The following is a 25,989-nucleotide window of genomic DNA, read 5'->3' on the forward strand; positions in this document are numbered from 1 at the left end:
TCACTATGTGCCCCTGTTCTAGAAAATAAATAATGTGTTGCTCCTATAGAGGCTCTGTTCTCCCATCGCTGGCCACGCCCTGCTAGACTTGATTGACAGGGCCAGGCAATGTTCACGTTATCCTGCCTGACCCTGAGTTCGGGTGAAATCTTTAGCCTTTTAGTATGCAGTGCAGGTGTAGTGAAGAAAGGACGCTCACCTCACCGGCTGAGGACTTCCTTACTGCGCCGCATACATCACAGTACACCCTCTCCTCTTCAGCGATGCCAGCTTCGTTCTTCTGGGTGTACTGTGATGTATGCGGCGCAGGCACAGTAAGGAGGTTCCCAGCCGGCGAGCACTTTTTCTTCACTACGCCTGCTCCACTATGGGGGACATTACATATACTGCAAGGGTTGAGCTTTAAATAAAAATAGCCAATTCACTGACTTTAATCCCAGTCTGCAGATGAGAATATTTTTATTACCAAAGAATAAAACAACACCGCATGGATACTCAGAGGATGGAAAAACACTCACAACACTTAGTTATTTTGCAAAAATAAATTGCAAGTTTATTGGAACTCTAACTAAACAAGATTTACGCCAGATCAAAAACCAAGGAGTTTATACAAACAGCTGAATAAAGACACATGCTGTGCGGTCATATTGACACAGAAATTATCCAAAAATCTGAACGCCATCAGCAGGGTCTCCAGAATGTTCCAGACATTCCAAGATATTCTGTATTATCTGAGACAACCTGCGGCTCCCCAGATATTGGCAAACTACAGCTCCCAGAATGGAGAGCTATGGCAAGGTATGCAATCTAATCGGATCAACAAATATGAGAAATGCAAAAATAACTTTACAGCATAAGAAACCAACAATCAGTGTCGTACAGCAGCACTGTATAAACCTCAGACTTTCTGTATAAGGTTTATACCTGTAACCATTCTATAAGCTGCTCAAATATCTCTTTCCGTACTGCAGGTAACACTGTAGGCTCCTCAGGGCGGGCCGGATACATGTCTGCACAATGAGCAGCGTCTGGAACAAAACAAAATCTGGGTATATTACTATGACATATTACATAGTGAAAGTTACTGCCTGGATCAATGGGCGATTATGCCCAACTCTTAATGTAAAGCATGATGCACTTCTGATAATGAACATGTAATTTAAAAATATAAATACTGAATAAGACCAATCAACACAAGTTGTTAGAATTTGGTTCATCACATTGTTAGATTCCTCTTCTTCTGTGATACCCCATACACTGATACTTCATCTGACCCCCCCCCCCACCACTGATCTGTCTCCTATTGACTTTCAATGGTGTTCAAGACGGATCCGTCATGGCTATTTAAGACATAATACATGCGGTTGTATTATTGTAATGGAAACGTTTTTGCAGATCCATGGATCAGCAAAAAAACGCTAGTGTGAAAGTAGCCTTACACTAACAAACAAAACAAAATCGGCACTACACACCATCAATTCATAAGTAGCAGCAGCCGTTCACCTGATAGCAAGTGCTCAATGCTAGTGAAGACTCATGTACAGTCCAAAAGAATGGCTCCATGGAACTTAAGCATTTAGGTCTTTATTTAAAGCGGTATTCCCATCACATACAATGGGGGCATATCGCTAAGATATGCCCCCATTGTCTGACAGGTGCGGGTCCCAACTCTGGGACATGCACCTACAAGGAAAACAGAGCAGGGAGAGCTGTGGCTGGAGGACCCCAGGTTTCGTCCACCACAAAGCACTGCTCCCATACAAGTGAATGGGAGCGCACCGCGCACTTGCGGCCCCTGCTCCCATTTATTTCTATTTCCGGCTGCCACATTGAAATGAATGGAGGGCGGCTGCGCATGCGCAGTGCACCATCCATTAATTTCCCCGCTCCTAGCGATATGCCCCCATTGTATGTGATGGCAAAACCCCTTTAGTACATGTAATGAGGTCCATAATTGGGAAAAGGTAGACAGTATACGGTGAAGGCGAGTTGTTAAATCAGAATTGGAGATCTTGGATTTTTTTTTCTAAAAACTATATGGCCAAAGGATAACAGGTTTGTGTTTTCATTTAGGTACAACCATCTGGAGAATCAGATAAAACAAGCATTGGCATAGGATTGTGGAAGATAATACCTTGGCAGATCGGGCAAGCCAACCCCCAATTATCTTGTTCCAGAGATTAGTTAATCGGGGTAGATATCGTACTCCTAGTGAGAACTGGTTATGTACTACTGTACCGGGGAGCAATCAGAAGTGTGACCATTGCTTATTTGGCACCCAGATGGGTGTGGGAAAATATTTAAGATTGGCACCCGATCCATTTTTGGCAAGTCAATTACATGCAATCTGATTTTGTCATGTATGCCATCTTACGTCCCCACCGATTCTATTATGTTGAAAAAATAAAATATATTTAAATGCTTCCATGAACACATTTATTCATTAAGAACTGGCAAGGGATGTACTAGGTTAGTCATGTAAAGAGCAACATAATGGGAATCCAGGATTATTAACTTTTAGGAGTTTACAGAGAATTAGGCCCCTAGTGGTGGTGCAGATAGACATTTGTCCCTCCTTTGCTGCGAGGCCGAATGGATTGTGGACTGACCAAGATGAACGATTTGTCCTCTAATTTATAGAATTTTTATGTTTTAAAAAATGTTACACTTTGCTGACAGATTCTCTTTAAAGCCAGTTTTTGCTGCCCCCACTTTTGAATCCCAACATCTCCAGCGCAGCCAAAGAGTCGGCATATTCATGAGTTCACGGCTCTCCTCACCCACCTGCCTCTGATTGACAGTTTTGTCTATGATTCAGCAGCAGGTGAGCGAGGAGAGTCAGCAGCTCATGAATACACAGGACTCATCATTATGCATCAGAGCTGCGCAATACAAGATTTTAGCAAAATGGCTAAGTCAATTAAAGAAAGTGGCGTTTGCTAAAGAGACCTGTCAATGGGTTATGTTACCCTTAGGCCTCTTTCACACGACCGTTTTTTTTTTCCGTTTTGCGGGCCGTTTTTTGCGGTCCGTATACGGTCCGTATACGGAACCATTCATTTCAATGGTTCCGCAAAAAAAACGGAATGTACTCCGTGTGCATTCCGTTTCCGTATTTCCGTTTTTCCGTTCCGTTTAAAGATAGAACATGTCCTATATTTGGCCGCAAATCACGTTCCGTGGCTCCATTAAAGTCTATGGGTCCGCAAAAAAACGGAATGCATACGGAAATGCATCCGTATGTCTTCCGTATCCGTTCCGTTTTTTGCGGAACCATCTATTGAAAATGTTATGCCCAGCCCAATTTTTAATATGAAATTACTGTATACTGTATTTGCCATACGGAAAAACGGAACGGAACAACGGAACGGAAACGGAACCACAACGGAAGCAAAAAACGGAACAACGGATCCGTGAAAAACGGACCGCAAAACACTGAAATGGACATACTGTCGTGTGAAAGAGGCCTTAGGCTGAGTTCACACGAGCGTGACAGATTTGGTCCGGATGCGTTCAGGGTGCGTTCAGTTAAACTCGCACCATTTTGCAAGCAAGTTCAGTCAGTTTTGGCTGCAATTGCGTTTAGTTGTTCAGTTTTTTCCGCGCGGGTGCAATGCGTTTTGATGCGTTTTTCACGCGCGTGATAAAAAACTGAAGGTTTACAAACAACATCTCCTAGCAACCATCAGTGAAAAACGCATTGCATCCGCACTTGCTTGCAGATGCAATGCGTTATTAACGCAGCCCCATTCACTTCTATGGAGCCAGGGCTGCGTGAAAAACGCAGAATATAGAACATGCTGCGATTTTAAAGCATTGCAGAAGTGATGCATGAAAAAAAACGCTCATGCGCACAGCCCCATTGAAATGAATGGGTCAGGATTCAGTGCAGGTGCAATGCGTTCACCTACTGCATTGCACCCGCGCGGAAATCTCGCCCGTGTGAACTCAGCCTTAGTTAGGCCATAAAACTGGTGACAGATTCCCTTTAAATGGGAATGCATGTGGCAGGGGATTTAAGCGTGGCTTCCTCATAGTATCCAGCAGGACACAAATCAGTCATCGCCGTACACTGTCTATCATTACGAACCTGATTGCACACGTTAAATAAAGACCTAAAAGGTGAAGTGTCATAGGTCGATGACCAGCCTCCCTAGCATCGCAGGTGATGCTAGGGAGACTGGTCACCTTCGTGGCCTGCTATTGGCCGCTTCCCTCGTAACCAGATATTTTGATCCATGCAACAGGGAGGTATCGTCTATAGGAGGGGCACGGGCATTGTGGGTGGGCATTTGTACTATTGGATAACCCCTTTATGGCACCGATACCATGACAGTATTTTTGATCCACATCCAATCCGCATTTTCTGCGGATCGGATGCAGACCCATTCATTTCAATGAGGCAGCAAAAAATGCTGACAGTACACCATGTGTTGTCCGCATCTGTATGTCCATTCTGCAGCCCCGCAAAAAGAGATAGAACATGTCCTATTCTTGTCCATTTTACATGCAACACATCATCTGTATTTTTTGTGGATCTGTATTTTGCAGACCTCAAAAAATACCATGGTTGTATGAATGCAACCTTAAGGGCTTGACCACTTTCTGCTTACGGTTCATCAATGTTTGTAAGATGACTATATGGCCGTTACTAATACAGCCTTGAAATTCTTAGTTTTTTTATATTTCCCAAGGTATGCCCCCTTGTTTGCCAAGTATTTTGTGCTCTCCACCCAGAGGTCTTGTCCATAAAATGGGCACTGATGGAGGGTCATGTGACCAGGCAAATCACCTCCATGTGAAGTCTGCTCTATTCAGATACTCTGCACCTGCCATCTCTACCTGTGCTGCTGGGAGTTTAGTGCAGGTGCTGTGTGCTTCATTAAAGGAGACATCACATGGAAGTGATTTGCCTGATCTCATGACCCTCCGTCAGCAGCCATCTTATGGACAGGACATCCATGCAGACAGCACAGAAGATTTGCCCCAATGGGGGCATGGCCTATGAATTATAGCAAACGGAACAGAATATAAACAAAGGCTTTATTAGTAAGTGTCATATAGCCATCTTACATACACATTGGTCACAGGTAGCCAGAAAGTGGCCAACCCCTTTAAGGACCTCCATATGTCAGCTGTTATCTGTAGGGGGACCAGGCTGCATGTTTATTGTGTTTCATTTCCCAACAGTGCCTCCACAGGGCTAAATAAAACATTACACTTTGCGCACTGAAAGAATAGGCTGAACACGCAATACATTGACATGGTAGGTCCTCCAGAGACACTCTTCATAGTCACTCTCTCCTCTGGCTTATATATGGACATGTCACCATTAACTTTGTTCCCAAGTAGGGTTAGTGGTTTGAACCTTTAAAGCAACTAACCAGTTTCACATTCGAGTGTGCAGGCACTGACATTCAGCTTTCTAGGACTCTTATATCACAATAACAAAGTCTTACTGTTCTTCCAGAAGGGAGGAGAAAAGTGGTTGTATAACATTAACTTACTTAACAATAATAATAAAAAAATAAAAAAATAATGAAGTGTCATTTACTTTATGGATTTCAATAATTAACAATTGAAGATAAATTATATAGAAAATAGTTACCTTGCATTGGAAAGGCTATAAGATCGCTGCTGAGATTTGTGTTAATCCCCAGGGCATGCCACGGGTCAATCAGGCCATTTGGAAAAATTATTCTGCTGCTCTGGACATTGAGAGCACCATAATTTTCATTTGTTTGCTGAACTGCATCAGTGATCACAGATAATGTGAAGGCCTCCCCATAAATATCAGCGCACTGTTGGACATGGTAACTGCAGAAAGTGAACACAATTGTAATGCACAGTTTTATGGGTAAGCCTTGAAGTGTTAAAGAGGACCTTTCACTACAATAAAAAATGTAAACTAAGCATACAGACATGTAGAGCGGCGCCCAGGGAGCTCCCTGCACTTACTATTATCCCTGGGAGCCGCTCCGTTCTCCCGGTATAGGCTCCAGTAATCTTCATATTTTCGGCTCAACTGGGTGGAGCCTGCCGGCGTCTCCTTCTCCCAGGCTGGAGTGCTGGCCAATCGCAGTGCTCAGCTCATAGCCTGAGAGAAAAAAAAAAACCTCTCAGGCTATGAGCTGAGCGCTGCGATTGGCCAGCACTCCAGCCTGGGAGAAGGAGACTCCAGCAGGCTCCACCCAGTTGAGCCGAAAATATGAAGATTACTGGAGCCTATACCAGGAGAACGGAGCAGCGCCCAGGGATAACAGTAAGTGCATGGAGATCCCTGGGCGCCGCTCTACATGTCTGTATGCTTAGTTTAGATTTTTTATTGTAGTGAAAGGTCCTCTTTAAAAGGGACAGGGCCGGTTTTAGACAAAGTGTGGCCCTGGGCAAATTTGAAAGTGGAGCCCCAAATTCAGGAAAACTGTAAATATTGTACGTACAGAGATCAATGTTTATTAAACACTTATGGCCTAAATTCCAAGGGGAATAGATTGGTTTTGCAGGCACCAAGGTAATAAGTTGAGGGACGAGACATTGTAGACGAAGTGGATAAAGGTGGGAGACGTAGTTCTATGAAACACCACAGGTAACAAATGACACTAAACTATCTGAGGGGAGGACCCCTTCTCCATCAACCATATAGGTGGGCACAATAAGGTGGGGTGGGCACAGTAGAGTGGAGTCTCTCCATGCCTATGTACCCCGTGTTCTTCTGCCCTCCTATGCTGCACAGAGGACCCACCATTTACATCCATGCTGACAGCATGACATCCTGGAGGAGAAAACAAGCTTAGCACTGATTGGCTGAGGCTCTGCCAACCAGGCTTAGGCTTGTTTTGACACTAGTGGAGCTCCCCTGACCCCAGGCACCAGTAAATTCTTATCACTATCTGCACTCACTATTGCAGAGGCAGCGCAGCACCGACACCCAATTTATTTAATTTATACAGATATTTATGTGAATTTTCATTTAAAAAAAAATAAATAAAAAATCCTGCTGAAAATGAATGTTTATTGTTAATGTGTATATATATTTTTTTTGTAAATCTTTCTTTTTCATTTATACTTAATATTATTATTATTATTTTTTTTTTTTAATAACTTTTAGCCCCCTTAGGTACTAGAACCCTTGTCCTATTCACCCTGATAGAGCTCTATCAGGGTGAATAGGACTTCACACTGTCCCTGCTGCTCTGTGCTTTGTGCACACAGCAGCATGGAGCTTACAATGGCAGCCAGACAGAGCTTCAGTAGCGTCCTGGCTGCCATGGTAACCGATCAGAGCCCCGGCATTACACTGCTGGGACTCCGATCGGAGGAGGAGGGGATCCTGTGGCCACCACCACCAATGATTAATACTGCAGGGGGGGGGGGCTTGGGGGGGGCGCACTGCACCACCAATTTTGTTAGTTAATACTGGGGTGGGGGGGCCGCGGGCGCACTGCGCCACCAATATTGTTAATACTGGGGTGGGGGTGGGGGGCCGCTGGCGCACTGCGCCACCAATGAAAATAAATCTCATTCATTCTAATACAGGAGGCGGGAGCTGGCTGCAAAATCACATAGCCGGCTCCAGACCTCTATGAGCGGTAGCTGCGATCCGCGGCACCTGAGGGGTTAACTACCGTAGAACTGCTCATAGAGGTCGGGAGCCGGCTATGTGATTCTGCAGCCAGCTCCCGCCTCCAGTATATGAATGAGAGACTTCATTGGTGGCGCATTGGCCATAGCTCCTCCCCTCCTCTTGTTCCCTGTCCTCCCATTGGCTGCAGCAGCAGCACAGGGGGAGGGAGACACTGCTTCCAGGACTTTTGTCTCCGCTCCAAAATCATTTTCTGAGCGTAAACCTAACGGACCCCATTATAGTCTATGGGGTCCGTAGGCTCCGCTCGCCTCAGTTATGTGCCCAATCCGTCCTTTCCGTTCTCCTGCCCTTAGGCTGAACGCTGGTGTGAACTCAGCCTAAGGGCATGCCCAAAAAAATAATTTATTTATATTTATATATATATATATATATATATATATATTTATTAATAATAATAATAAATAATAATAATACATGAACAGCCATGAATTAAAGTAAACTGAAAAGTTCTGTAGGTAATTAGGGGGCCAATCTGCTCATGAGGAATCACCAACATTTACTTTTTGTTTATAAATGTAGCACCGAGATGTAGTCTATGCTCTGATAACGCTCATGAGAGTCAGACTGGAAGACACCGACAATGCTAAATTGTTTAAGGGAATGTTTGATCTCATTTTCTTTTTATAATGCTTATATTTTCTTGCTGTCAATTGCATCCTATTTACAAGAAACAGAACTTAATTTATTGAGCTCTATAGGAGGAGGGGTTGTGAGCATGCTCTGCGGCTTCGAGCAGGGAGGGAAAGACAAAGTTGTGTTATCCGACTCCAGCTGTATAATAGACGTTACCTTTAGGCTCATGCACACGACCATTGATCGGCCATTCCGTGCATTGGGAACCGCAATTTGTGGTCCATGCGGATTCCGCAGACTGATGCAGACCCATTCAACTTGAATGGGTGTGTGGTCTGTCTGCACCGCAAAAAAGTAGTGCATGCTCTACTTTTTTGCGGTGTTGAGGCACGGACAGAAACCCCACGGAGGTTTAGTGCCTCCGTTCTGCGCCAACCTTTCGGATTGCGGACCCATTTAGGGGAATGGGTCTGCATCCGTGATGCGGGGTGCACACGGCGGGTGCCCGCATATCGTGGACCTACTGTTTGCGGGCTGCAATACAGGCGCGGGCGAGCAACGACCATGTGCATGAGCCCTTATTAAAAGTGATCTCTACAGAGGTATTGGCCTATTGTGAGGGATCAGTGTAAAAACCGCACCATTTCATGATATGTGTTCTATAACTTAGATAGCGGCACTGGAAATTAGAAGAAACAAATATGTTTAAGATAATGTCTGTTTTTGCAGATTCCCTTTCCCTTTGTAATAACTATGGAATAGAAGAGATTATATTTTAAAAGTAATATGGTTCATCGTGTATCGTAACCATTGTGACGTTCACGCCGTAGTACTTGTTAGGAATGTCACTGAATAATGTAACAGACAGGCAAGCAGGACTTTTGAAACATAGGATTTAATGTTCTTGCAAGTCCAAAAATAAAAAGCACAATTCTTGTCCCCATATCAGGCCCTGTACATGTTAAATGGCATCTGTCAGCAGATTTGTACCTATGAAATTGGCTGACCTGTTGCATGTGCACTTGGCAGCTGAAGGCATCTGTGTTCATATGTGCCCTCATTGCTGAGAGAAATGTTTTAATATATACAAATTAGTCTCTAGGAGCAACGGGGCCGTTGCTGTTACACCTAGAGGCTCTGTTCTCTCTGCAACTGCCTCACCTTTTGCACTTTGATTGACTGGGCCAGTCAGGGAAACGGTCATCACTGCCTGGTTCTATCAAAAGCGGAGAGGGTGCAGCAGATGCAGAGAGAGCTCAGCCTCTAGGTGTAACAGCAACGCCCCCGTTGCACCTAGAGGCCAATTTGCATATATTAAAACCTTATTTTTCTCAGCCATATGAACATGGGACAAACATGGGTGCCTTCAGCTGCCAAGCGCACATGTAACAGGTCAGTCAGTTTCAAAAGGTACAAATCTGCTGACAGATGCCCTTTAAATTTATATGGCAATCCACACTAAACATTACCTTAATGGAAAACCGGAAAATGGTTGAGAAACAGAATCTGAAGACTGAAAATATCCAAATTCTGTGCATGTCTGGTACATCCACTGTCTACCTAAAAGAAGATAGAGACAAGGACTTGAATACATTGTAATAAGACTATACTGATAGGAGTGACATGTACAGCAGTGTAGAAATCAGATGCATGAGAACTTTTCTCCATAGTGTATTTTTGGCAGCTTAATACTTCCTTTTAGTGCAACTGAAATAACATTTGTAATGACAACCACATGGCGGTTTCACATATACTATAGCAAGACGGAACTGAGGCTTCAATTTTCAGATGTGTGCTACTACTTCTATCCAAATCTACCAAGGGATAGAACTTGAAATCTTTGACTCTCATGAGAAAATAAACATATCTGTTTATGTTCTACCAAAGAGGAACATAGGTCATGGACCTAAGGCTACGGTTTACTGAGGTGGTTCCACGTTACAGTCAATAGCATGTGAAAAGAGCAGAGGCAAAGATGAAAGGACTAGACAAGAAAAAAAAAAAAAAAGAAAGAAAATTGGCTTGGCCATTGAAATAAAGTCATGTTCAGACTCTTGTTCTCTTGTGCAGATTTGCAGAGCAATGCAAAGTTTAGGCTTGTCTGTATTGGCCCCTTCATGATCAGGATCGGTGGAGATCTCAGAGGATAGACCCCTGCGATCAGTAGTGAAAACTTTTCTAACCATAATTATATCAATTCTAGGACTCTTTTACAAAAAGACATATCTAAAGTTCCAGACTTTATTTTTTGCCAAAGAAATGGACACGGATTGTGACAGAGCGAAGGAAAGTCAAGGAAAAAAGTTCTCATTGCAAAATGCAATCCCATTAGTGCAAATAAATACAGAAGGAGAACTAGACCTCAGATACAGCTGTGTAAATGAGCCCTTGTACTGCTAATCTTCACTGGCTGAGGTCTGAAGACAAGGATTTTCATAACTGAGTGTATATAATTAGGGATGAGCGAATCCGAAGTTGATTCGCATAAAACCTTGTTTGCATACTGTACGGAGCGAGCGTGCCATACAGTATTAGAATGTATTGGCTCAGATGAACCGAAGTTATTACTTTGCAAAGTCTCACGAGACTTCAGGTAATAACTTCAAAAGTTAATTTCTACTGTTGAAAACCTTTTCCCGAACTCTGGTTAGGTTCCAAGGTACCACTAACGTTTTAGATGCTGGTCTTAATAAACCCCTAAGTTGGCAATGGATCTGCCGGAGTTATGAAGAGGCGCTAGCCTCTACATAACTTTGGCAGATCCTCCGCCACTTCTAAATGTAAGACAGCTTCCTTGCCATCTTACATTCCGACCATTTTCTACGCCTAAAACAGGTGTAGAAATTGGTGAGACAGGCCTTCCGACCCGTCCCCTTCCCCACCAGTGACACGCCCACTTTTTTTAGACATGGCGTGAGTGGGGAGAAGCTACAGATTGCAGCGCTCCCCGATTTCGTTGGCTGGACAATCCTAAAACAAGCACTCTTCCTCTTTGAATGGTTTACTACAGGGGTGCACAACCTGCGGCCCGGGGGCCACATGCGGCCCTTGATGCCATTCTGTGCGGCCCCCAACCATCTGGTAACAGACATGTATGCCTATGTCTTGTGGCTGCTTACATGTAATTTTCATAAATTTCTCCCATTAGATGGGAGTCCTGGAAGTGTAATTAGACATTAATGGTATATAATGTGTGTTCAATATGCCATAAGTACAAACTTTCAGTTGTTAATACACCTTTAAATTTTAATTTCGGCCCTCGTCATTGGTTCAGTCTGGCAATGTGGCCCCCAACCAGGAAACGTTGTGCACCCCTGGTTTACTAGTTTGTTACTGTGTAATGTCCGATTTTGGGTGTAAATGTGTACCCTCTGATTGTACACCGATTGTAAAGGGCTAAGGAATACTGTATATCTGTGCTATAGAATAATAAATATTATTCTCCTCTACGTTTTCCTTTCTATATCACCCCAGCCCTTAAACATTACTGCTCTTACATTATGTATTACCCAAATGTTTTTGGTTGTACAAATAAATCACACCAAGAACTGTACAATGTAATAATGAGGACATGGGGGGGAGGGGGGGGTCATTAATCAATCTGAAATATGCCTAAAAACCTAGTTGCGCCACAATCCACAACTTATCCCCGCTCACACCAGGTCTAAAGTTGTGGGTGTGGTGGGGAAGGCTTAGGCATTGAAAAAAAAAAAAAAAAAAAAAAAGTGGTCTAAAAATGTAAGTCAGGTTGGAAGCTGTCCTACATTTAGAAATAGCGTAGGATCTGCTGGTCTTAATAAATGTGCCCCATAAACCACATTTTTGCCAATTCTCTTTTTCAATGCGCTACCAATCTTTTTCTTACAGCACTAATCTTTGGTTTATCCATATAAAATTAAAGAGGATTTTGGGTTTCAGGTGTTTCTGACCTAACCATAGATACTATGGGTAAATTTGAATATATTTAGTATCCAAATGTTGTCCTCCTCGTTCCTCAATACCAGCATTCATGGTCTGTTATGATTTGGTCACAGTAACACTTTGTCCAAAATTACATAAAAGGTCAAATGACTGTTCTTAAAGGCTCTCACAGAATATTACATCACGATGGGCAAATAGCATTGGGCTTCATCATAGTGTCAAACCTACAGGCACCATCCATCTAAGGATCACAGAGATAGAGCAGTCTGTCCATCTCTTCACAAGAAATTGCACAGATTCATGTGTCAAAAGGTTTAGTTAACCATTGCTAGTTTACCAGTATGAAGGGTATACTGCTCTTTTTACCTCCAGATGAAGGTGACCCTTCCCAGTGGATGTCGTTCATGTCATTCACAAATTGCTGGTAATTTGCTTCAATGCACTTTTCTTCTCGGGCTTTCATGATTCTCTGGATAACTTCAACAAGTCTGTCATATGGAGAGCCAAAGGATTCATTGGACATAATGTCACAGACCACTTGGATAGTTATATTTCCACCCTTCACACCCTTAGAAAAAGAAACATATGGACAAATATAATACACATGAATCAGTTTATATTACCTAGATAGTCCTTCTAAATTATTAATCTGTGGTTCTATTGTTCTTGTAGAGCAACAACACCCTGTATACTCTGGCAGTTACGTGTTGTCAGGGCATGCTGGGAATTTTCATTTTGCAAAAGCTGAAGAGGCACAAGTTGAGGATCAAATTAAGCCATCTAGTGACTGGCACACATTCAGACATGATCATTATTTGATACATCGAGTGTTATAGACAGATAAAATGGTGAGTCCACATATGTAATACAGGGTACAGGTTTGGTGAGAAACACATAGAAGAGCTTCTCTCCCATGAGAACAGAAAGATCGGGGGGAGGATCTCAATTCACTTGATCCATCACTCCTTCTGGAGCCGGGAGCTCCCTATACACATTAGATTGTCTGCCGGTCCAGTAAGAAACAGATTTGTCCAACAATATACTAATGTGCATGGGGAGGACAATCGGATAATAGGTTCAACCTGACTGTGAATAAGTGAATAATTAATGCATTTTAGTGTTGTATATAAGGGTTAATTTTTGGTACCAATGTACATTCCTTACTTTGTTTTTGCAGAGGCTGAAGCTAAACCTCTTACCAGTAAGTGTTAAATAAGTGGCAGAAAAGAGCACGCTTGCGCACAGCAAATTGCAGATCCGAAAAATACGGATGATAGAGGCGGTGTGCATTCCGCAGAACCGAATGTCTGGCCCACAATAGAATTGTCCTATCCTTGTCTGTAATAAAAAAATTTACATTTTTTTGTGGTCATGCAGAAAAATAAATAAATAATAAAACACACACACTTGTGTGCATGAGGCCTTAGGCTGCCCATACATTATGCATTCTGGCATTAGGATCTGCATGCCAATCACTGCCAAAGTTGCATGGCCACACTTGTACATGCTATGTGAAACATGGTGATCGATATGCAGATACTGCACCTCTTGGGGCTTACTTACACTGCCCAATTTTTAACAAATTATCAGGAACAAGCATTTATACGAATACTCGTTCTCTATTATCCCGTATAATGGTGATGCAGATCAGACAACAAATAAGCAAATGCATCAAATGTCATCTATTCAGAAAGAAAAGATGCTCGATTAATGAACGCATATTACTCTGTGAAATCAGGGATGTGCTGCCAATAATCAAACCAAATGGGGGTGTACCATTGAAGTAGCAATCATTCCTCCCCTATATACAGTACATTGCATTAGCCACTCTAAGGCCTCTTTTACACGGGCATCATGGATTTTGCCTATATAAGATGCGTCACAGGAAAATGCAAGTTTTTTCCGCACGAGTGCAAAACATTTTAATGCGTTTTGCATGCACGTGAGAAAAATCGGCATGTTTGGTACCCAAACCCGAACTTCTTCCCAGAAGAACGGGTTTGGGTTAGGTGTGTAGATTTTAATGATTTTCCCTTATAACATGGTTATAAGGGAAAATAATAGCATTCTTAATTTAGGATGCTTAGTAAAATAGGGCTGGAGGGGTTAAACATTTTTTGATGGATCATGTGATGGACCATGTGATGAGCGCAGTGACGTCACCACAGGTCCTTTTCCTCCTGCACAGCAGAGAAGAAGAGAAGCTGGGCTGCGCGAACAAGTGGATTAAGGGGAGTTAAATTATTATTATTTTTTTAACCCCTCCAGCCTTATTTTACTAAGCATTCTGTGTTAAGAATAACACAGAATAATGATCGGGTCCCCATCCCGATCTCCTAGTAACCATCTGTGAAAATCGCACTGCAGCCGCACTTGCTTGCGGATGCTTGCGATTTTCACGCAGCCCCATTCACTTCTATGGGGCCTGCGTTGTGTGAAAAACGCACAAAATATAGCATGCTGCGATTTTCATGCCACGCACAAGTGATGCGTGAAAATCACTGCTCATGTGCACAGCCCCATAGAAATCAATGGGTCCGGATTTAGTGCGGGTGCAATGCGTTCACCTCATGCATTGCACCTGCGTGAAAATCTCGCCCGTGTGAAAGAGGCCTAATAGGTGTCTGTCCAGTCTGATCATCAGGCACCGCAATATTACCTTTAGCTCATCAAATTAAGATGTCTTGAACACTCTACCCTCCTTGTTGTCCACCAACTCAGGCACTAATGAGCACAGCAGTTGGACTTCCCAAGACTTCCCTGAATCTAAGTGTTGTTTTTTTGTTTTTTTTATTAAAAAAGGTTAATAGAAATGTTGCTGAAATTGGCAAAGCTGATTTGGAGCAATTATCACATTATACTTCTTCCTTTGTTGAAGTCAATGGGGAAAGAATAAAAAAGAAGCAACAAGTCCTATATATGATATATCGTTTTCATATCCTTTATCTACGGACACAGCTGACAGCAGGGAGGAAGTAAATGGCTGTAGTAACTCAGTACTTCTCCTATTCTGCCCCATATAGAAATTAATTACATTTGTATTTTCTGAGAGGAGTTAACAGTATGTGAATCACTGGATGTATATTTTCATAAGTACTGAAAAATATAGTGATGGACGAACATCGTCCGGGACGATACTTGCGGTTCGCGAACATTTGATCGCGTTCGCGCACCGCAAGTTCGCAGCCAGCCCCATTCACTTTAATGGCAGGCGAACCTGAAAAACCTTTAGGTCATATTTGTAGCCACCAAATACTTAGAAGTGCACAAATGCACAAATAGTCCCACAACATGGACAGTGACATACTAGAGGGGGATTAATGACAAAAATTCCACCCAAAAAGTAGGCATCTTAAATCATGGGACATTTTTATGCGTCTTAAAAAGGGAAATTCTCAGAAACATGCCCTGCTGGAGCCTAAACATTTTTTATTTTAGGCCACGAGAGTACAGGTCTTAAAAATTAGGCATTCACCTGACATAAAAGAAATGGTGATTCTGTGGCTCAAGGTACATTATACAGTAAATGGATAACATTTTTACTGTAGGCCACTGGAGTACAGGCCCCAAACAGTATGCATTCACCGGACAGAAAATATCAAGTGATTATGTAGCTGGAGGTACATTAGGCGGTCGGCTGGATAAAAATTGTACTGTAGGCCAGTACAAATACATATGTTTAAAAGAACTAAAAAATATAAAATTGGATTTAAAACATGGCTAACGAAATCCCCACTCTTGAATAAACCCCAAAATGATAATAGGTGAAATTCAATAACACGTGTCATCACAGGTGTTGAATTCCTCCAAGGCCCCAAACATTAGGCATTCACCTGACAGAAAAGGCCTTTTATGCCGCTGTATTTACATAAGACAGGGACCATTATTTTTTCTGGGTGGTGGCGGATATGTGTGGGCTGGCATGAGGAAATTCAATTAAACGTGGTCGTCACAAGTGTTGAATTCCTCCGAGATCCATGTCTCATTCATTTTTATAAGTATGAGGTAGTCTACACTGTCGTGAGCTAGGCGAGTGCACTTACAGGTCACCATACCCCCTGCTGCGCTTAACGTCCTTTCGGACAGGACACTCGACGAGGAGCAAGCCAAGAGTTTCATGGCAATTTGTGCCAGCTCTGGCCACAGGTCAAGCCTGCACACCCAGTAGTCAAGGGGTTCCTTGCTTCTCAGAGAGTTCACATCGGCCGTTAACCCGATGTTGTCTGACACCTGACTGACTAAGCATTGCCTGAGGCTGGATCCGTAGAGCAACTGTCGATGGGTTGGCTGCAAGAATGATCTCATATCCGAAGTGACCAACACATCTTCAAACCGCCCTTTTCTTGCAGGCGCTGTAGGATTGGTACCTGCAAATGTTTCTCTGCGGGTGGAAATTCCTCTGCCAGCGCCCGTAACAGCAGAATGCAGCATCTTTGGAAGTTAGGCCTGGAAATGCAGCATTCTGACAGCCCTCTGTGATGCTGGTAACATGTCCGCCATTTTGTGTTTGTACCGGGGGTCTAAGTACGTTGCCACCCAGTACTGGTCCTTGACCTTTATGCTTTTTATACGGGGGTCCCTCTTGAAACAATCGAGCATGGCCCCCCATTTGCACTAAATTGGAAGCGGGGGAGCGGCCTGGCTCCTACTGTCATCCTCGGTCTCCTTCCTCCATCCACGGACAACACCAGGGATCCCATTAAAGTTTAAAGCTTGCTCTTCTTGCTCCTCCTCCCAGGCACCATCCTCCTCTGACTCCTGCTGACTTGTCTCAGATGGAGTAGCCCCCCCTGGGAATTCATTCAGAATTGCAACTTCCTCATCTTCCTGCTCCTCAACGACAACGCAATGCACGCTCCAGAAAGGAGGCGTAAGGTACGATGTCACTGATGGAACCCTGGCTGCAACTGACCAGTTTAGCGATCTTATCAAATGGCCGCAGAAGTGTGCATGCGTCGCGCAGCGGTGGAAAAAAAAAAAAAAAAAAACCAAGCTCCCAGAACCTGTCCTGCTGCAGAGTTCGTACAGGTAGTCGTTAACTGCACGTTTCTGCTGGAGCAGCCTATCAAGCATATACAAGGTGGAGTTCCAGCACATCGGGCAGTCACAAATCAGACGTCTGACGGGCAAGTGGTGTCGCCGCTGAACGCCAGCAAGGCGAGCCATGGCCATGTAAGATCTTCATGGCCATGGTATTTGGCAACGAATCGATGCACAACTAAGGTCAGGATGTGTGCCATTCTGTTTCAGCGCGCTCAGCAGATTGGCACAGTTTTCGCACACCACTTTACCAACTGTCAAATTGAGTGGGGTTAGCCACTGGTCGGCCTGTGACCACAGAGCTGAAAGGAGTGCAGGACCAGTGTGGCTCTGACTTCCATGCACAACAGCAGCAGCACAGCATGGCAACGTCTCACCTGGCACGTCTAATAGGTTCTGGGGAGCTGGGGGGGGGGGAAGAGGCGGTAGCAGTGGAAAAGGAGGAGTCAGCCGAGGAGGAGACGGAGGATGGAGTAGAAAGAGGAGAAGAGGCAGGCCTGCATGCAATCCGTGGCAGTAACACCAAATCCACATGGGTTGCATGCTTGACAGCCGTCAGAAGGTTCACCTAGTGGGCAGTAAAAGTTATGTACCTTCCCTGCCCATGTTTGCTAGACCACGTGTCTGGTCAGATGTATCTTGGCACAGACACTGTGTGCCAGAGATACATTCACTTGCCGCTGAACATTGCCATGTAGCTCTAGGATGCCCTTCTGGGAGAAATATTTCCTTCTGGGGACCTTCCATTGCGGTGTGCCAATGGCCACAAATTTTCTAAAGGCCTCTGAGTCCACCAGTTTATATGGCAGTAGTTGGCAGGCTAGCAGTTCCGACAAGCCGACTGTCAGCCGTTGGACAAAAGGGTTTTCCGGCGCCATCAACTTTTTACGTTTGAACATTTGAGCCACGGAAGCCTGCCTTTTGCCAGATGAACGTGACGACAGCATGGTGGAAGGTGGAGTGGAGAACAAATGGGAGGAGAGAGGAGAAGAGGCAAGACGTGGAGCACCGGGAGTGTGGCTTTGTGGGTTCTGACGGTGTTGCTCTCATTGGGCTCGTTGATGAGAGGCCAGGTGTCCTCTTAAGGCAGTCGTCCCTAGGCGAGTGTTGGGCTTACCGCGACTTATGCGTTAACAGCACAGGCTGTGGATGGCAACATTGTTGTCAGCAGATGACACGTTAAAAAAAAAACAAAAAAAAAAAACACACTGCAGAGCTATGTGCTGGCGTCCTGGGAACGCCAGATGTGACCGTGCATGGCTCGCTCCAGATACATTTGCAGTCTGCTTTTTGCCTCCTGTGCACCGAGTTCTGCCTGCTTCTCCTACTTATACCCCCTATCTGCTGCTCTGTCTCTCCCTCTGAACTCCCCTCCTCTCCCTCTTTTGTGGGCACCCACGTGACATCCATCGACACGTCATAATAGTCACCTTCACCACCACTGACATTAGAGATCTCGGAATAGGCAGAAACAGCGGGAACCTCTGTCCTTGGGCCGATCTTGATCCGATGCCAAGAATGGCTGCACATTGGTAAGGTCTTTGAATGGATGGGAAAATAATTTCTCTGACTCAAGTGGAGGGGATATGGTGGTGGTGGTGTCTTTGGGGGTGCACACAGCAGAGAGTGAGGAGGGTCTAGATACAGAGGATGAGGAGGGTGCAGAAGTAGAAGGTTGAGTGAGCCACTAAACCAACTCTGGTGCGTCCTTTAACGTAATCGCACGCACCTTCTCCAACTTACCACTTAGGTTTCGGCCTGGTGCACCTGACCGACCCCCTACCACCCCAGCGGAATGGCCTGCCTCTTCCTCTGCCTGTCATTTTCAAAATGACCCTGTGACAAAGTCCCTATAGAAGAGCAGTATTTGTAGAAGCAGGTATATCAAACCCCCTTAAAATCAGTTTTTTGGAGGGCAACAGGTATTTCACACCAGTTGCAATTAGTTGTTCCAATAGCGTTTGTCCCTCTGTATAGCTGCAGAATCTCAGTAGAACCGCACACAACTGCTGCACAATACAAATGCACCATATAGAAAGTATATTTTAGGTATATCACACCCCTGCCTCGATCAGTTTTTTTTCAGGGGCAACTGGTATATCACACCAGTTGCAATTAGTTATTCCAATAGTGTTTGCACAGAAAGTATATTATAAGTATATCGCACCCCTCAGTATGTCACACCTATTGATAGCACACCTATATCAGGCCTTAAAAGGACTTTTGTGGTCCTATTAGCTAGCGTTTGGTGTCCCTAACAGTCTGTCCCTGCTCCACACAGCAACCTCTCCCTACACTGGCAAAAGACTGAATATAAAATGGCTGCCAGATCGGGTTTATTTATAGGGTAGGGGGTGCGTCCATGTGCTGAAACCTCTCAATTGGCTGCCCTGTCCCACCTGATGGATGTGTCATGGGTCAAAGTTCTGCACAATGCAAAATAACATGGCCCCGGTGGACATCGCCATATGTTCGCCTGTTCGGCGAACAGCGAACGAGCAAAGTTCGCCGCGAAACGACCGCCGGGCGAACCGCAAGGCCATCTCTACTGAAAAATACTGTGTGACAGTGAGCCATGTCCCCACTGAAGTATATGAAGAAAGCAGCGGGTGGCATCTCTTGGACTTTTATTCAGCAAAAAGGTCAGTATCCAAAGATGGCATCTAGGAGTCCCACCAAAAATGGTCACACCTGGGTTTCACAGATTTTATAGTTATAGTTGAGGAGACGGATAGACCTCTACTGGTATTGGTGGCAGCTGCCTACTACCAGATGGATGCACCTTGTACTGATTGGGTAGCTAGCCACTTAGTGAAAGTGTGACAGCAATACCATACATACTTAATGTAGGGCATGGGTGCCCTATAATACAGCCTACTAGTAAAACTACATTCTGGGCCTACTGTGCATCCACACGCAATTATCACCTCACCGCTATTCCCAAAATTTCAGCCGCTGCATTCTTCAAACACTTCAATTAAAGAATTGCTGCTTCCACATGCAGCCATGTCTTTATAGAAGTATATGAAGAAAGTGGCAAGTGGTATCTGTTGGACTCATTATTTCAGTATTCAGAGCTGGCAAGTAGTTTTAGTGCTAAATGGCTGACTTTTCAAATTGTTTAATGCCTGTGACGTTTTAATGGGTGAAAAGAAAATTAAAAGGGCATCTGTCAGCAGATTTGTGCCTATGAATCTGGCTGACCTGTTGCATGTTCTCCTGGCAGTTGAAGGCATCTGTTTTGCTTCCATATTCATATGTGCCCACACTGCTGAGAAAAAAAGTATATGTAAATGAACCTCTAGGAGCAATGGGCTCAGCTCTCTTTGCAATGCCAACATCCCCATTGTTTCTAGAATCTTATTTGAATATATTAAAACTTCATTTTTCTCAGCAATGCGGGCACATATGAACATAGGACCAACACAGATGCCTTCAGCTGCCAAGCGCATATGTAACAGGTCAGCCAGTTTCATAGGTACAAATCTGCTGACAGATGTCCTTTGATAGTCAATTTGAAAACCATGCTTATCTGTGGTAAAATTGTGCGGTTTCATGGATTCATTGCATCTGCACTGGGACTGCAATGTCACCTGTTCCCCTACGGGTCAGTCTAAACCTGAACAGATTTGACAACAGTGATCAAAAAACACAAAAAGGAAAAAAAATCTATAAATACTATTTATTCAAAAATTTGCATGACTTCCAAAATTTGGAATTTATTATAGTCACATTTTCTTGTGGTGGCCATTTCTGAAAACACGACACCAGGAAATGCAGCTATATTGGTTGTCAAATGTGACTTCATTTCTCAGATACAGATGTTAAAAACTGTTGTAAATGTTTGCTACTGATGGATTATGCTGGAAAAATGGCAGGTACTACCCATGAAGCAAATTCAATTTTGGCAAAAATGGTTGTCTTAAAGAGCATTTGTCAGCAGATTTGTACCTATGAAACAGGCTGACCTTTTGCATGCGCACTTGGCAGCTAAAGACATTTGTGTTGCCCGCAAATTAACCTTTAGGAGCAATGGGTGAGTTACTAGTACACCAAAAGGCTCTGCTCTCTCTGCAATTGCCTCGCTGTCTCCACTTGACAGGGCCAGCAGTGAAAAAAAAAATTATTATTTTTTTAAACAAAACATTCGGACAAAATGTTGGAAGGTTAAGAGAAGATCATTTTTGAGGATACATGCTTTAATCTTCTCCCATGCAGACTTTAAGAGGCTGCAGATCGTTGTACACACCATTCATTCCAAAACAAACAATAACAGTACAAATTTGGCTTCTTCCTCTCTAACGGGAAAACGTTTTCATTTTATGCTGAGATACACTGTTCGAAGGAGTAGAAAACCACAACGTTCAGTCTGGAAATGAGTATTACGAGCCAACAAACATCTGATCAATTTAAATGTCAAAAGGAGGAGGCTACAGAGATGTCCAGGGGTTCAGGAAACTTCACGCTCTTAAATGTTGCAACAACAGGATAAACAGTTTGCAGTACAAGGACGTCACGCAATAAAAAATAAAATAATAAAATGAATTCAAATAAACCATTGGCAACTGGGGTGAACATCAAATGCATATGGAGAGCAGAGCAGTAAAAACTATTTTTCAGAGTAGTTTATGCTCACTTCATACTTGCAGATTATTGGACCACAAATACCATAGTATAGGGTGACACAACTTCACCTTTCTATAAAGAAATGGTCAGAATTAGGGTACACAGCGAGTACCTCCGATTGGCACAGCTGGGGGGGTATTCCAACAGACTATGGGCCCAATCATCATATTCGGAATAAAAAGATTTCCATGTATGGATTTGTGAGGCACAAAACTCTTTTCTCTTGATGCTTTTTAGGAGGCTGCCGACATCTGACACTTACAGCCCAGAGGTCAGTGATATTACTCTAGAGAAAATGTGGGCGGCCACAGTCAAATTTCTCATTCAGAATTTTCTCAGGAACAAGATGCGTAAAAGGATTCCCATAAAAATGGACATTGAAAAAGTGATCTTGAGCCACATGGGACACTACAAGTACGGTAGTTGGCCTGAGCATATAAATAGGTTCCTCATGTAGATTTTACTGTTACTTCGTAACACTGTTACTTCGAAAATAACAGTGCTTACTATGAGGCACATATTATTATATATATATATATACACACACACACACACACACACACACACACACACAGTATAATAAGAGCATATTGAAAAGCATATGGGCATGAATAAGGTGTAGGCAGATGTGGGCAAGATGGCCGACTAACCATGAGGGAGGCTGACCGCATGGTATAACATGGGTGCGGCAAAGAGCACAGCAATACAAAGATAACCAGTGTGGGATGATTAGAAAGGTAAGTAGGACTCACCAACTGTGCTATGGTTGAGGTTAAACATCAGGATGAAGCAAATGGTGGAGAGAGACAGACATGTCTGAATTCCATGAGGACAAGATGGCTTCTGCAAGAAGAAGGGGCAGGACCCAAGGGGCAGATGGAAAAACTAAGGTGGCTGGAATGGCCAAACTTAGAGAACTCAGCATGAGCCAATTACTAGTATAGGAAGTGGTATAAACCGAGCTGCATCATAACAGTAGATGGCGCTACAATACATTACAATGGGGAATATGAAATGCACACAATAAAAATCAGATATTACTGCTCGTGAAGGCATAACACTTAGAGAAAGCATAAAGTTAGAGATCACTACAATTTAGTTGGAATCTTGCTCCATATTCTGTAATCTATAGGCCTTAAAGGGGTTGTGCCCCTTTAATAGATCGACATCTGATCGGTGGGGATCCTGACACCCCTGCCATTCAGCTGTATGAAGAGTAGGCAGTGCTCCATGTGAGCGTTGCTTTCTCTTCATTAAACTGCTCGCTGTCTTACAGCGGTGGCGCAGTGTAATGACAAGTGAATGGAGCAAGTACTTGTAATTACTCTGCACTGCGTAGCTCCAGCCTTAAACAGTGTCAGATTTGCCACAATGGCTGATGCTGGATGATAAATCTGGTGCACCTGTAGACTGTCCAGTCTAACTTTGTACCACTTACCTGTTGGCTTGGTTTTACTCCAAACATTATCCAAAAGTTTGAGGCATTTTGTTACGCACACGACGTGCATGGAAGAGTCTTTAAATGTCTAAAACAGGGATGCCCAACCTGCGGCCCTCCAGCTGTTGTAAAACTACACCTCCCACCATGCCCTGCTGTAGGCCAATGCTGTAGGCTGTCCGGGCATGTTGGGAGTTGTAGTTTTGCAACAGCTGGAGGGTTGGGCATCCGTGGTCTAAAACATTTGATAAATGTAGCGCAAAGTATGCATGCCAGTGTTTTGGTGCAACGGCGCCAAGAAACAGGCCCATTCTCAATAGAAATCTGGCTCAATGAGGTTTGTGTAACACAAGTGTTAGAGCTATGAGTTGGGATTTCCTAATCAGTACGATTTGTCGGCAACTAACTGTAACCTGTGGAGGAACATGGCAGCTAGGTTTCAACTTTCCTGTAGCGCTACCACAGAGAACATTAAAAATTATACCCCTTCTCCGTGAAACCAGCGGGGGCTGCAGTTTATAATCAGATTTATTGGACCCCCAGGGCGAGGTACACACACAATTTGTTTGTAGTTACTCTTTGCTCTTGCCAGTGCCTAAGGCTGGGTTCACACCTGAGCGTTTTACAGCGCGTTCCTACGCGCTGTAAAACGCTCAACAAGGAGAAACCAATGATTCCCTATGGGAATGGTTCACACTTGGGCGTTTTACAGCGCGTACGATCGCGCTGTAAAACGCCCGACGCTCAAAAAAGTACATGAGCGACTTTTGGGGCGTTTGTGGCCATAGGACACTGTAGTGAATCACACAAACGCGCGTCAAACGCGCGTTTACTATTACAAAAACGCGCATAAAAATGCGCGGCAAAAACGCGCGTTTGCACAACGCTCAAGTGTGAACCCAGCCTCAGAAGGTGGCCTCCCTTCTAATAACTCTGGATTTTCTCATTTGAAAATGGGTTTTATAGACCATACAATGCCTTTGGGCTGCATGCACACAAACGTTTGTTTCCGTGTCCGTTCCGTTTATTTTTTTGCCGATAGGATGCGGACCCATTTATTTCAATAGGTCCGCAAAAAACGTGGACAGCACACCATGTGCTGTCCGCATCAGTATGTCCGTTCCGTAGCCCCACAAAAAAAATAGAACATGTCCTATTCTTGTCTGTTTTACGCATTGTTACAACAGACCCGCAAAAAGCATACGGATGTCAATTTTTTTGGCGGACAGCAAAACACATATGGTTGTGTGCATGTAGCCTAAAACAAATAAAAGACAAGGGTCAGAACAACAAACCTTCTCTTCTCACCGTTCTCCCACCTCCTATTTTTTCACATGACAGGTCCTCACTAGTTTTTATCAACACACAGGACATGACCGCTTAGCCAACCTGGCCGCGGCGGTGACCCACCTCAAGCTCTATTCACTATAATATACTGCAGCTAATATTTCACTGCCGACAAGTAACGAATAATACACTAGTATGTATCCATACACTGATTGTTGGGATTTTTAACTCTTTGGGTGGCTAAATAAAAGTGAAGGTTTATATCTGTAGACAGAAGTTACTGAGTATTACTTTAGTTCCTGATCCTAGGAAAAAGGCCAGTGGGGATCCAGAACGTGTCAGTAAAAGGTGAGGTTGAGGAATTGGTGAAGAAAGTATTAGTTCTTTTTTTCCCTGCTATTCTGACCCAAAAAATAAAATATATAAAAAAAGATTTCTTTAGCCCTTTAAAGTCTTTACTTGGCTACCAGCCTGACTTGGAGGTCAGCGCAGGCTCAAGCTGTTTTCTTTTTTGTTATGTTTATGTGTTCTTTTAAATAACAAAGGACTGAGTAAAGAAAAGATCATTTTTGGCATAGACTTCTCCATTCAGAGGCCTTCCAAAAACTGAAAGTGACTTCCTAAACAGAACAAATCCTAGTCCAAGCAATTAAATTAACTTGATGAAACTGGTTACAATTATTTCCTGGCCTTCTTTGTGGTGCTACACCCTGAAATATCATCCATAAAATCAACAAATATTAACAAATGTACTAAAGGAAAGTAAAATGAGGGGAGCAGACAGGAGAACAAGAGAATTGTGTGTCAATGATGAAAAACTGCACAAAGTTTAGAATGGTAATGGTAGCAGTATAAGGGAAAACGCCTATCAGGAAATATATAAAAGGTGGCAATTAAAGAGGATCTTTTATGGGTCCAGACATTATAAAAAAAAAAAAAAAAAAGTAGGGGTTTGTGTAGGGCATAGTGCAGGCATGCAAGATCACTTACTAGCTTATCTGTCCGGTGCTCCATTCCCCCACTGTGCCCCCCTTTTACTTTTCCCGCCTGGTGTGGAAATTAATAGAATCAGTACAGTTGGACCCCCACTGATCTGTTATTGATGACCTACCCTGAGAATATCATGAAAGTGGACAACCCCTTTAGGCTGTTTTAAGGCACTGTGTCGTGTTCATGCGAGTGTTCTATCCTCCTCAATGTTTACTTGCACATCTAGCTTGTAGTGGCTGTGCAATGTAATTACAGCTGTTTGTCCCATTCACTTGAATGGGATAGAAAGCTACAAAGTAGACGGAGTGCCGGTAAACACTAAAGAAGATGCAGCAGTCGCACAAACGGCAGAACCCTTCAAACAGCTAATTGGTTGGGGTGCCAGGAGTCTGAAACCCTACCGATCTCATTAGATGTTCAAACTGACTATACAATTAAACCGGATGAGGAACGAGCGATCTTTTCTAGG

The 25,989-nt window shown here is 43.6% G+C and overlaps 1 protein-coding gene across 1 annotated transcript in view; it reads right to left on the reverse strand.

Annotated features, from left to right (window-relative positions):
• Positions 1–527: 527 nt before the first annotated feature.
• LOC122935883 (putative serine protease K12H4.7) overlaps positions 528–25,989 on the reverse strand; it is a 101,880-nt gene continuing 76,418 nt past the window's right edge. Inside the window, exons 6-9 of the mRNA XM_044291803.1 lie at positions 12,506–12,707; positions 9,688–9,778; positions 5,609–5,817; positions 528–1,028 (exon numbers count right to left, since the gene is read on the reverse strand). Of these exons, the coding sequence (XP_044147738.1) occupies positions 919–1,028; positions 5,609–5,817; positions 9,688–9,778; positions 12,506–12,707 (612 nt within the window). The 3' untranslated portion in view covers positions 528–918. The remainder of the gene's footprint in view (positions 1,029–5,608; positions 5,818–9,687; positions 9,779–12,505; positions 12,708–25,989) is intronic.

This window comes from Bufo gargarizans, chromosome 4, assembly GCF_014858855.1.
Source record: "Bufo gargarizans isolate SCDJY-AF-19 chromosome 4, ASM1485885v1, whole genome shotgun sequence".
NCBI classification, from domain to species: domain Eukaryota; kingdom Metazoa; phylum Chordata; class Amphibia; order Anura; family Bufonidae; genus Bufo; species Bufo gargarizans.